A 13,534-nucleotide genomic window follows, 5' to 3' on the forward strand; every position below is an offset into this window, starting at 1 on the left:
AGCATTTGTTCAGATACCGAAAGATTATTGTTTCATTGAAAGGTAAGCCATTTCAAGCAATACTCCCCTATGCTTGGCCTTTTTCAATGTTTTCCTTGTATTCATATTTTTTCCATAAGCATTAAAATTACAAAGTCTAGATATTTTCACTTGGTACTAACTGTAGACTTGCATAAAGTGTATTCTTGGAAGACATTGATTTGACTGCATACATTCTGCATTTTTCAAATAATGCTTATCTTACCTGCAGTACAATGTTTTATGTTTACAGCTTACCAAATCAATGACTTTCTGATACAGAAAAATTTTCCTAGAGTAGAACAAACAGATTAAGGTCAAAGAATATGCAAAGTTTTGCTACTCTGAAAAGAAAAAGGAAGACAATTTTGACTGTCTTATTTAATGTCCAGTGAGAACACATTCCCTTTCCCAAGATATATATTGTTGAAAAGTTTGCAAAAGATCTTAAGAAGGCAAAATCCCCTATTCAGAAAATAAAACTTAAACAGCATTTTTATTGCAATAAAACAAACCAATAAAAATTAAAAATATTCATTTCCTAAAATATGAAATGTCTGTATAACCCCAAGCTTATAAAAAAAAACTATTCAATACTTCTTCTTTCCCTGAACAGCAAAAATTTCAAAATGTCCACCATAGTATCAGCCTTGAATAAAGCTTTGCTTAATTGCTCAATCAAAAACTTGAATAAAACTGGAGACCCTACTAAAGTTCTTGACTCAGTGGCCATGGACATCATATTGTATCCTAAGATATATTTATTGTGTGTTCTGGTTCTCCAAGAATTAAGTGTTACACTTGTCTAACACTTTACAAATTAGAGAAAGGTGGGGATAAAGACAAGAGAAATTAATGCAAATGAGTCCTCTGATATTCTCACATACATGGAATATGAATCATAGCATCCTAAACATGCATGGTTTTAAGAGTTGAAATTTTCAATATAAAAATTCAATATAAAGTTTCGGTCAAAGATATCAATAAAATTTGTTTTCTATTTTCATAAATCTGAAAGTTCATTACAAGCATATAAAATAACTTTAAGTGTATAAAAAACTACACAAGTTGAAAATGATTGCTATATCTAGGGGTCTGTCATAAGCCGAGTTCACTATAATGGGATTTTAACTGTGTTTAATTTAGAGACTAGACGGATAAATATCAAAATATTCTTTAGTTTATTATGAAAATATAATTTATATTAATGTTTCAAAATATGATTAAATAATTTTTATAAATAACACTATATATATTTAAGGCTAAATCTCTTGAATACATGAAATCTATAACAAAAGTTTTACTTTTTGGAAATTAAATCATCAAGACTAAAAAATAAATTAATTTCTTTTTTGATAAGCTAACTTTTTGAGAAATGTTCTATATAAAATACTCTCTACCTTATTTAAAACAAAAACCTCTTTGCTTAAAAAAAAAAAAAAAAAAAAAAAAAAAAAAAACTGACAGAACTAGTATTTAATTTTGTAACACTATTTTTACATTGGGAATTATTCATACTTATTAGCTAATTGTTCAATCATCAGACTTTCTTCATTACTGTCCAAGCAATGCATTACACACATTACACAGATTTTCCTCCATTATGCCCCTTTGGCAGATAGTCCTAGTGTGCTTTGCCATAATTAAATACACCACACCACACCACTTCCATTACTGTCCAAGCAATGCATTACACACATTACACAGATTTTCCTCCATTATGCCCCTTTGGCAGATAGTCCTAGTGTGCTTTGCCATAATTAAATACACCACACCACACCACCTCCATTATGCTCTAGCAAAATGCAAAGTAAATATTGTTAGTAGTATTAAATATTGCTGGTTTCCTTAAGTATAAGAACAAATTCAAAGTCTTTTGGACATGTTCATAAACTGAAGATTTTTTTCCACTACAAGATAATCATAATCTTATCAGGTTAGACCCATGTTTACTAACATTTCAGTAAAAAATGCATTAAAATGTTTAAAAGAAGATCATGATTATTCCATTGAAACTCATGAATTCTTACAATTATTATCTTAATAAAACATTGACATATTCGTTAATATAGCAATTATTTAGCATGACCAAATGATCAATTTAACTCACTTTTAACATTTACATATTCTCTTAAGACAGGAGAATTTTCAGTACAATGAAGTTCATTTGTGCTGGATATATTTGATTGACATATGTTTACTCTTTCATGAGATAAATCCTAATTTATAATAATGAAGTTATTAGCTTTTAAAGATGCATCTGAAATTGAAAATTTCTGTTGAAATCGTATTTTACAAAAAATATCAACTGCAAGATGATGACAAAATATATAATCCTTACTAACACACATTTTTGATTTTGCCTGAAAGTGGAATAAAAAGTTATTCTAGTTGTTAAAATACTTAAAGTATAATAAGGTTTTCTTGTCATTTCATCACTAAAAATTACCTTTTATAAACCTAAAAAACTAAAATTCTTTTAAGAAATTATTCCAGTTCCTATAGTTTTAAAATCACAATGTAAATTTTAAATCTTTTCATTATGAACATAAATATATTTGAAACATATCAAAATACAACTTACATGACTGTTCCAGGTGTCTTTTTTATTAACTTCTGTTTCTGAATCATCTTCAGAAAGTTCAGAATACTCATCTTCATGTAAAAGCAGATTGTCTCGTGATGGATTAGAACCATCACCTAGACTTAATTAAAATTAAGGAGTATAGATTCTTTTAATAAATAACATTAACAAATTAAATTATGTATGAAGAATAAGTCTTTAAACTTTGCAAAACTTTACTTAATAAAGCAATGGTTGCAGATACAATGTAAGACAATGAAGTGCCTTTTTAAAATAAAAATTTATCTTAGAATGTTAGAACATATTGAGCTTTTGAAAGTTTAATGTGTTTGTTTTTTAATATATGCTAACCTTTTTGACAATTAAAAAAATCTATTAAATAATAAAAATTTTAAGGTACATATATGAACACATTTAATTTCTTCCTTCCTTGTCTTTCAAAAAAGTCTGAATTATAATAATTGAAGTCATGAAAAGCAATTCAGTAGGATTGAAAATCATCCCTATGCTTCTCAAAATGAATTATTGAGGGGTTATCTGCTTTACTTTCAAAGCATTTATTTATGTATTCACCAAAACCAGCATTATAAAAATAAAAAATTAAGAAAAAAAGCAACCTTATTTAGGAGAAGTTTTTGAGTAAAACTATTAATATCAAGGGCAATCAACCACAACAGGTCTCACTTCTTCAGCAGAAGAACTTTGCTTAGCAAAAATGCAACCTTCTTTTGGTGTAAATTTTTAACAATATCAATACAGTTTTATTCAAAATGAGTATGCATTCTTTAAATCTAGTTTTAAATTTTACACTAGCATGTTTTTCTTTCATTTGATCATATGAATAGTCTTCAATATATGCAATAGCATATTTTAATTTACAAGAATTATTAAGTCTTAATCGAGTCCTAAAGGCCTTTTATTTTCCATTATTATCAACGTTTTTCTTATGGCTTACGCTATGTTAAATTAAAACTATAAATGATACCGTAACAACTATATTTTATTTGTGTAATATGTTAAGAAATAATGATCTATATAAGCACACTCGTAAATTAATTTGGTGTTGATGAACAGAAAGCATATAATCTCTCAAGAGACTTATATGCAGAAAGCATATAAGTCTCTTGAAATATGCAATCATAATTTTTACATTAATTTAGGCTAATAAAATTTATGACAATGTTTGAAAAGCAATATTTAGCTTAAGTTTACTTCCTTCATAATAATAAAGACCTGGCAAGTTATTTTTGAAATATTTACTTTTGAACATAACATAAAATGGTTACAAACATATAGATAACAATTTGGGGTGGTTTACATATTCTTATGCCATGGTGCTTCCAGAAATCAACAGTGCTACCATCTACTTTATTATGTATTTAAAATATATTGCTTTATTTACTACTATAGGGGCTATTAGTCTTGAAACCTATGTATCGAACAATTTTGCACACAATTTTACATCGAATCACTATAAATGGCTGTATCAATTTAAAAATTGTTGCCACCAAATATAATCACCCTGTATTTTATTTAAAGAAATTAAATAATGCAGGGTGCATGAATGTTTTTCTTACATTGTGAAAAAACAACGGCATCTACAGCCATAAAATTTTGAATAACATAGTCCTCCACCAGAATATCGGCACCTGGAAGCCTGAATCTTGAATTTCAAATTTGTTTTATTATCTATTTTATATTTTTTAAACCTACCAAATTTTTGACTAAGAAACTCAACAATTTCAAAGTGAGCAGTGGCAAAACACTGTACAGAATAAAGTATTTTTATGCATGCAAGACTGTCTATCGAAAATTCTATTAAGTATTTTTAGCCCAAATGGCAAAACGTGATATGCAAAAAAAAAAAAAAAAAAATCCTTCAGGCGCAATATAAAATACAAAAGCATACAGATTTTTTTTTTTGATTGTATCTTTTTTTTTTTTTTCTTTTTTCTTTTCTAATTTCTGCATGCCATTTTATTAGATTTACTCTGATGATCTAATATCAGGAAAAAATCTCAAACCATGAATTGCTGAAGTCCTGATGAATCTGGATTTTGGGTTTTGCACTTACTGTATACATAAATGATCAAATGAATATAAAAAAATATAAGCAACAAATTTAACTTCAGTTGTGCTTTAAGTTACTGTTCCTGTTTGATTGATTGACTGATTTCCTAGACTAATGCAATTCTTAAATATTAAAAATTTTTTGTTTGATTTTAGTGTTATATTTCTTACATTTGGTCATACATGGTTTTCTTGCTTTCACTAATTTTAACCACTGTCTTGCCTTTAAGATAATTTTTACTGGCATTTACACTTTTTCACAAGTTCCTCTTTCATAATTTCATTCAAACATTCCACTGATACATATGATCATCATATTTTTTATGTTTGTACTATTATTACTATATATGTAATTGATATGAACTGAAAAAGTTAAAACATATCCTTAAAGTAAGATTAAGAACAGTAGCAAATAAATGAAAAATCACAACATTTTTGAAACAGCAAGAAATAAAAATACACAGGGGAGGAAGCAAAATAGTGTACATATTTGGTAATATCTCAATTGTGTGTTGGCACCACAACAAGTGCAATAACGCAGTCATGTTTCTGAACTATTCAATAAACAACTTAATAAAACTAAAAGTAACTTTTAAATAAATGAATACAGATTATGAATTTAAATTAGATTGTTTACTAAAACAGTTCAATCCCTAAATGTCTAAGATTGGTATTCTGTCAGAATCAAAAACAGGCAAATCCTATCCATGTTGGGGTTGAACTACTTAATGAGATATTTAATTAATTTAACATAATTTATTAAAAATATACTTTTTACTAGGATTCTGATGAGATGTAATAAGCAATATAACACAGTCAAAAATCCAGATGTCCAATATCCGGAATGATTTAAAATCCGAACCTCAAAACCACCACCAACGTTTTCTTGTAGGCTCATGCATAAGCATTTGATTCCTCCCTCTGCACATAATAAAACACCTGGAGAGTCCTGATTCTTAATTTCACTTTGACACTAAATAAAATATCTTGTTATTGAAGAAACAATCATTTTAGCATAAATTTGTACCATCAGTAATTCCGTTCCGTTGCTGCCCATCTGCTTTGGCATACATCTCAAACCGAAACATTCCACATAGATACATTGTTGATCTGACCCCAACCTGGCGAATCATTATTTATTATACTTTCTTTTAATCACCATATGTTTATCAACACGACATCTTGAGTAATGACTCATGTAGCAATGCCTAAACAATTTTTTATGTTAGTAAATGAATAATAAAGTAGCATGGTAACATTTTATGTTTTATGACACTTGGCGATGATTACAGATTTCAGTTAAATTCTCTAAAAATGTTAAAGAGGAAAAATTCAACAAAAATTTCTTTCCATAGGCTAAGAGTAGATTTTTTTGATGATACTCATAGACCCAAAGGTTACATTAAGGGCTATTTGAATTAAGAATAACTGATTTGTTATTCACATAAACCCAGAACCAGCACCAGGGCTTGTATGGGCGCATCGGGCTGAGAATTTAGGACCTACAGAGACTGCATCAGGCGATAAAATATCTAGCGCCGGCCCTCAATAAGACTTATATATGTGGTGGGAATTTATTTATTCAGAACTCTGATAAGCCTTAAGTATGCACAAGAAATAGACATAAGTATAATAAATAACTAAACTAATACAATTCAGGCTTAATTGTCTCAGTTTGCGATAGAAGCAAGATAAAATTTAACGGACCAACTTGTCGTTAGTCGCCAAGCTCATGATGCATAAACAAATATGTGTAGTGAATGATAACTAAATTTGATGATGATTGCAGTGAATTTTAAAAGGTTTTCGGATATTGCAAAACAAAGGTGAAATTTTCCAATTAACAGATTTTGTAAAGAAATGTGGAGAAACGGTAACAAATGAAGATGATTGTGATGATAATGCTTCTCAATTGTCAATAAATTAATGAATAGCGAAATCTGTGGTATGGTTCTACGTCCAGAAAATACTGCTACTGATAGTGAAGAAAGTGATACAGAAGTTATTGAAAATGAAAAAATTTCAATTGACAAGTTCAGTACCGAATTGAATAGGTGTGGAGCTCGATTGGATTTTTTTTGCAGGGCCCTCTCTATATATTAAACATTTAAATAAAATTCAAATTCAGTATATATATATATATACACAAATATATCAAATGTCATGGATCATCAGACAGGTAAACTTCTACATAAATTAAAAAATAAAAATGTTCAAAATACAAAAACATTTTTTGAATATAAATTTAATATAAAACTACAAATGCAAGAAACAATTGACATTTGATACTAGCAATACATCCACCACTGGCTGGTATGGTTGCGCGTGCATATACCTGTATAGTAGTTTGCGTATGTAAAGTAGTTCACGTACGTACTGCAAAATCTCTCTAATATAGGACTATCCCAATTAAATTCAATACGTTTGACATGAACTTTTACGGGTATCAGTTTTCTATATTATAAAGTATATATTATATAATAATAAACACATTAATAAATCTCATCCAGCAATGCAAACTTAAAATAAATATATTTTTAATTATTTGAATAATTCATATTTTATGCATTATCGTCAAAAGCAATTTGGTTTAAATTTCGAAATTTTTTTTGTTCATTTTGATGGTAATGCGGGGCCTGATTGGGCCCAATCACCTTTTATCCGGCCCTGGTCAAGTTAGTCGGAATTCTCGACACACCAGTTACAGGACTAACTGAACAAGAGATTATGTCTGTCTACAGAATTAAAGAGAAAGTGTTAGCACAAAAAATGAAGCAACTTAAAAAACTTACATTGAAAGAAATGTTTAATAAGGTAAAGAAATAAATATTAATTTTTTTTTTGTAAATTTTCATACCCTTTAGATTATAAATACTTCATTATTTCATAAATCATGATTTCATATTTTTAATTTTATAGTTTCTACTTGCTATCTTACTAGATTTAAACTGATGATCTATTATTCGGAAATATTGCATATCTGGAATCGCCGAAGTCCCAATGAGTCCGAATGTAGGACTTTGTATTGTATTTCTTTTCCTCCCCCCTTTTTTTTGCTGTTCAAAAAAGACTACGGAATTTTCTTATCCAAATTTTATTTTTTCAGCTGCTAGTTAAAATATACTTCCAATCATAAAAATTATTTAAATGACACAAATATTCCTATTTTGACAAATTAAAAATTTTAGAAAAATTATAAAATCTGTATTTTTGAAGTGGCCCTTCATTTCCTGTCCTTACAATTAAGAAAATTTTATATTCACTACAAAAAATCAAAAATAGAAAGTGTGACTCCTGTATGATAAAAACTGACCAAGATATTCAATTTCAAAATTTTGGATATTTTGATGTCTTTTCCACCTTGCATTGATGGGTCAGTTAATATATAAATTAACATAATTAAATAATAATAAAATTAACATAGTTAATTCTTCCTTCTTAAATGCTATTCATATTCTTTTGCAATTTACAAGAATATAACATTTTCTAACTCATAATTTTGTTACAACTAGTACACTGAAAGAATTTTCACAAAGTAATTTATAAATTTCCATATGCTAAAAATATGTTATTAATATTATAAAATTTTATTACTTCAGAATCATAATCTAATAATAATACAGAAAAATTAATTTAATTAGAAGAATTTTCTATTTTTAACTTTTAGCAAATTATGTTTCGAGTTGACTACGTACCAATACTGAAGCCTGCCAGTTTTCTAGAAAACACAATTTTTATATGCTTCACAAGTCTGAATAAGATCTTCTAGGAAAAAAAAATGTACTGGTCTATACTTTTCACGACTGTCTGCACAGAAATATTCCTCATATAATTTATTAATATCCGAAACTTCCTTCAAAACTAATATTCTGTTTTAAATTGCATAAAAATGGAAACATTTCATTTTGTGTATGGCCCTGACTATGATCTCTTAATTTTAAAACAAAATATCTTGATCTTTTTTTGTCACATAAGAGTCAAATTTTTTGTATTGTATTTTTTATAATGAATATAAAACTTTCCTGTGGAACCATGGATCATGAACAAATTCCCCTAACAAAAAATTGTCTTGGACGATGAATGTCTCACAGTACGGTATGGCAGGAATAAATATTAGTCCAAAATGCAGTGAAAATATCTTCAGAAGAAGATGGAAGGGAGGATATTTCTAGTTATTTGATCCATGAAATTTAGGCACAATGGAGTATCATGCAAGTTTTATAGAACATTATCACCTTGATAAAACAGCAGTAAAGCTAGAGCATAAATATTTGCAAAAACAATGTATGCCTTACTTTAGGAACATTTTAAATTTAAAGAGAGAAATTTTTACAATATAAACATAGAAACAAATTACACTGAGAAAATCTTCAAAAGGAAAAGAGCCCAGTGATTCTCATATAGTGGGCAGCAATAAGACGAAAAACACTCAAAGAGACACCAGCAATTTCATATTTTTATGGAACAGGATTTCCCTTTCAAACTACAACATTTAGCACCTTTGGCTTCATCACAAATTTCTACATACCCTACCAACTTACCTTAGTAGAGGCACTGTAAAATTTAATTTAAGCTTACATAATATAATTATAATTTTAAAAACTGTAAACTTATTAGTAAACAAATTACTGATTTTCTTAAAAAGGCCATTGAATTCAACATTCTTTTGCACGAGTCTACAATTTGGAAAACAATTACACTAATAGGTTTAAAGTATTTACATTACTAATAGGTTTACAGTATTTACATTATTAATAGGTTTACAGTATTTACATTACTAACAGGTTTACAGTTTTTTAGCTGATTAAGGCTTGGATTAGAATTTTATGTTATTTAAAAAAATCATTTTTGGGAATTTTTTCATTTTTTTTAGTATTAAAAGTTTAAGGTTTGCATAATCGGGGACTATCCATTTTTAAAATTTTGTTTTAATGACCATTTGATTTAAAAGTGAATTCTTTTATTCATTAATTTGTTACTGTTTTTGAAGGTCGGATTTGCATGTAATGTATCTTAGACATATTTTTTAGTGTAGTCATTTTTGCATAATGTATTATTTTATTCATTATCTCTTTTTCCCAAGTTTTTATTCATTCTCTTTTTTCCAAGTGATCGAATGCGTGTAAGGGAAATTCTGGATACATCTGAGATTCGATCTTTCGGTTTTAAAGTTTTTGTTGAAAATTTAATTGATAGTTTTTTATCTTAAACGAATCAGAAGAATGAAACACATATTCGGGACACATTAATTGACTTTTCTGAAACTTTAATTCATTTTCCCCTGATGAGTTCTGAATTAGGGTTCCAGACAAGGGAGATTAATTTTTACTTTTATTACTTGACAATTTGCATTTTTATTTTTAGGGTTTATTCTAATGATGAATTCTTTTATTAATTTGATATGTTTTGCTACAATGTTAGACCTTTTCCATGGTTGCAATTATTAATATTGTTAGGGAATTGCCTTGTTCTGATTCCAATTTAATTTTGATTTCTTTAATTTATATATATATATATATATGTGTGTGTGTGTGTGTGTGTGTGTGTGTGTGTGTGTGTGTGTGTGTATGTGTGTGTGTGTGATTAAAAACATGTAACATATATGTTATAAAAAATTAGAAGTACTGATGTAGGAACACTGAAATGAAGAAATGCAGAAATACTGATGAAAAACTTTTAGATAGATAGCATAGAACATAGATCCATATTGAAGTGGAAACTTGGCAGCCAAGTAAGATTAAATATTGAGCTTTATTTCAATTGACATTTGCAGCCACAATTTACTTGACACTCTAGTTGTGCTTAAAGAACATTTACATTTTTGATACTGTTGTGATAGGAAGAGAGCAGAGCAAAAAAGCACATAAGTGCCAACAGAGGTACAACTGAAATGCACAATTATCCAATATGGAGGCTCACCAAGAGAAGGTTTTGGTTTAGGTTGTTTGTTAACAAAGTTTCAGTTCTCGAAATTTTGAGTTCAAGTTCCAAATTAGCTAGTCATCCGTGTTATGCAAGATGTGACATAGATTGATATAGAAATGACATAGATTGATATAGACCATAAAAGTTACAATAATTTTTAGAATACACAAGAAACACCCAATTTAAAAATGAGGAATTAAGAGGCTATTACTAAATTAAATTTTAAAGCTGATTTATATATATATTTTTTTACTTGCATACATACAGATATTTATTTATACATGTATGTAAGATTATTTTAAAAATATATACAAAAAATTTTACTGAAAACGAACAGTCCAAATGAGTCGATGTTCATATAGTAATATAATTTCCACTGATAATCTCAGATGTTAATGAAGGATACATAGGTTTAAATGAGCGCCGTTTCCTTCTTGAAAATAACTTTGCTAATTGTGTAAATTTCTTACGAGATACTAAAAAGTAAGAAGATGAAACATTAATTTTCACATTAAAACTTATGATGTTAAAATATTTAGCTTTATAAGAAAAAATCTAGAAAATATTAGATAACTAAAAAATATATTATACTACACGTACTTTGAGTTTTACCAGTGAACAGTTCAACTTTTGCAGGAAGCATAAAAAACTTTAGTAATCGTGCAATAGGTAGGAGCAATACAAAAAACTCCATGTATTTTTAACAACATGATTATATAAAATTCTTTTTATTCTTCTCTCATAAAAAGAAGAAAGAATAAACTGTGTATCTCTTACATAGGCATCAGATATGCAATATGTCAATAAGAAAAATAATGACAATACTACCTCCAAATAAAAATATTAAAGCAACAAAATACATAATAAAATAAAATTTAAAAAAAAAAAAAAAAAAAAAACTACTGAATACACTTGAAAAGTATATTTAAAATTAATGATTTTCATATGCTCAACACTTAGAATGGGTTCTTTCCCACCCATGTAAAGATCTACTAGACTCATCTTCACCTCATCCATGGCTCAGAGATCACAAAACAGAGCTACATATTATAAAGTAATTCATTATTTATTTATATTTTTTTATTCACAATATACTGTACTTAGAATAAATTATTGATTTAATATTTATATCTGTTTATTTGACAGTATTTATGATATTTTACTTATGATATTGTTATTATTGTTACTTATTTCACAGATATTGTTAGGGGGCATAACCAACCTAGTGACATTTATGAACAAATTCATGGTACAAACAGTCGTTCCAAAAGTAATTTGTTCGCAAGGTGAGGAGTATCTATATAGTTTTTTGGCTGATTCACAATTATGTACTAATAAAATTCATTTGATTCATTATGACTGATCGTAAATTGCAGAGAAAAAAGTTGCTGTTAGAATACAGACTAGGACATCTAAGGAATAGTTCAGAACTATATCATTAATTTTCAGAGCTTAAAACTCTTACAGTTGCTTTTACTCATCTGAAACAATTACTGTGAAATGATGACATGTTCAAACTTTAAGTCCCCCCCCCCAATTCGTGCACAATCAGCAACTGTATCTCTGTCTGTATATTCTAGCTAAGTTACAAGCATCAGAAAACAAGTCAATTTTTTACTTCACTTTCCTTTATTTTCCAGAAAAGAACTATAGTAAATATTTATAGAGAATTATTTGTTCTTCCAGTGAATTACATTAACATATATTGTACATCTATCAAGATAACCTCACAATAATTTGAATACAATTTCTATGTTCTGTACAAACTAATTTTTCACTTTCAAAGCATCAAAATAAGATTAAAAAATGATTGTACTAATATTTGCATATATAAAGCTGATTATGAAACAAATATATGATAATATTATCTATAATTTGAAACAAATGTATGATAATATACAATAATGAAAAAATACAATGTAAAAAAGTTCAAAATCTAATACAATAATGGCTGAAACCTGCAATAACTGGAGCTAATATAAAAAAATAAAAATTAAATTAAAACTTTAAACCAAGTTATTTGAGGGTTAGAATTTTAATGTTTAAATTTATGTCATTGTCAGTTTAGAAGCAATTTAATCCATTTACCTCTTTCATTACACTAACCCCCTCACAACAATGTGGGAGAAAGCTATAAATTTTCATTATGTTTGGTTCAAACAATTTTTTGTACTTTCTTTAACAGTTGTTCACTATGGATCTCAATGCATGTTAAAAATTTTTAATGTATGATTAAGTTCCACCATAATGGTCTGATGGGAAAGCAAAAATTAAGAAGCTATTTGAGGTGCACACGAATACTTATTTTATTTTAATTTTTTAACTTCAAATGCTACAATCAATTTAAATACATCATTAGCTAGATGAAAGAGCGCATTTGCAAACACATTGACACACTGATGTGAAATTTAGATTCCCCCCTTTTTTCTAAATGGCAGGCACTAGCTATTTTAGTCTTTGGCCACTACTGAGGTCAGAAGCAGTGGTCATTTTATTATGGAGGCATCTAATAGGCAGGCATCGTTGCCTTCTATGAAGAGACAAACAATTTACATTTATGTCTTTTCTGGGATTTGAAGCCAGGCTTTTCGGAATGGCAATCAGAGTTCCCACCACTTCCCCATCAGGGCGGATATTTTGGTGAAGCGAAATTCTCGTACGCAGGCGCAATAACACATGACCGGCAAGGTTCTCTGGTAGGCAGTCAGTGCATTTGGGTGATGTTTGCTGCATTTTATTTTATTTTGCTAAGCTACTGGTGTTGCGATTTATACAAATTTGAAAAGTGTAGCAGATTGTGTACCAGCAGAATTTATTGCTATGCAAAGTAAGAGAAGACAGGTATCAGAAGCAGGTGACATTTGTATGTAATTGTTAATGGACAGTTTAGATTTATTCTAGCATCAGTATGTGCATCCAACTGTTAATTCAGGAGTA

At 28.3% G+C, this 13,534-nt stretch overlaps 1 protein-coding gene across 2 annotated transcripts in view; it reads right to left on the reverse strand.

Moving 5' to 3' along the window:
* LOC118203181 (CUE domain-containing protein 1-like) overlaps positions 1-13,534 on the reverse strand; it is a 79,715-nt gene that overhangs the window by 22,701 nt on the left and 43,480 nt on the right. For both annotated transcript variants that reach the window (XR_015041173.1, XM_035375443.2), the window contains exons 6-7: positions 11,004-11,073; positions 2,603-2,723 (exon numbers count right to left, since the gene is read on the reverse strand). Coding sequence is in view for 1 of the 2 variants with exons in the window: in XM_035375443.2 (XP_035231334.1) it covers positions 2,603-2,723; positions 11,004-11,073 (191 nt within the window). In the remaining variant the exon portion in view is untranslated. The remainder of the gene's footprint in view (positions 1-2,602; positions 2,724-11,003; positions 11,074-13,534) is intronic.

Source organism: Stegodyphus dumicola, chromosome 5 (genome assembly GCF_044657685.1).
Source record: "Stegodyphus dumicola isolate Sdum_Otavi_A_Nest chromosome 5, ASM4465768v1".
Classification (NCBI taxonomy): domain Eukaryota; kingdom Metazoa; phylum Arthropoda; class Arachnida; order Araneae; family Eresidae; genus Stegodyphus; species Stegodyphus dumicola.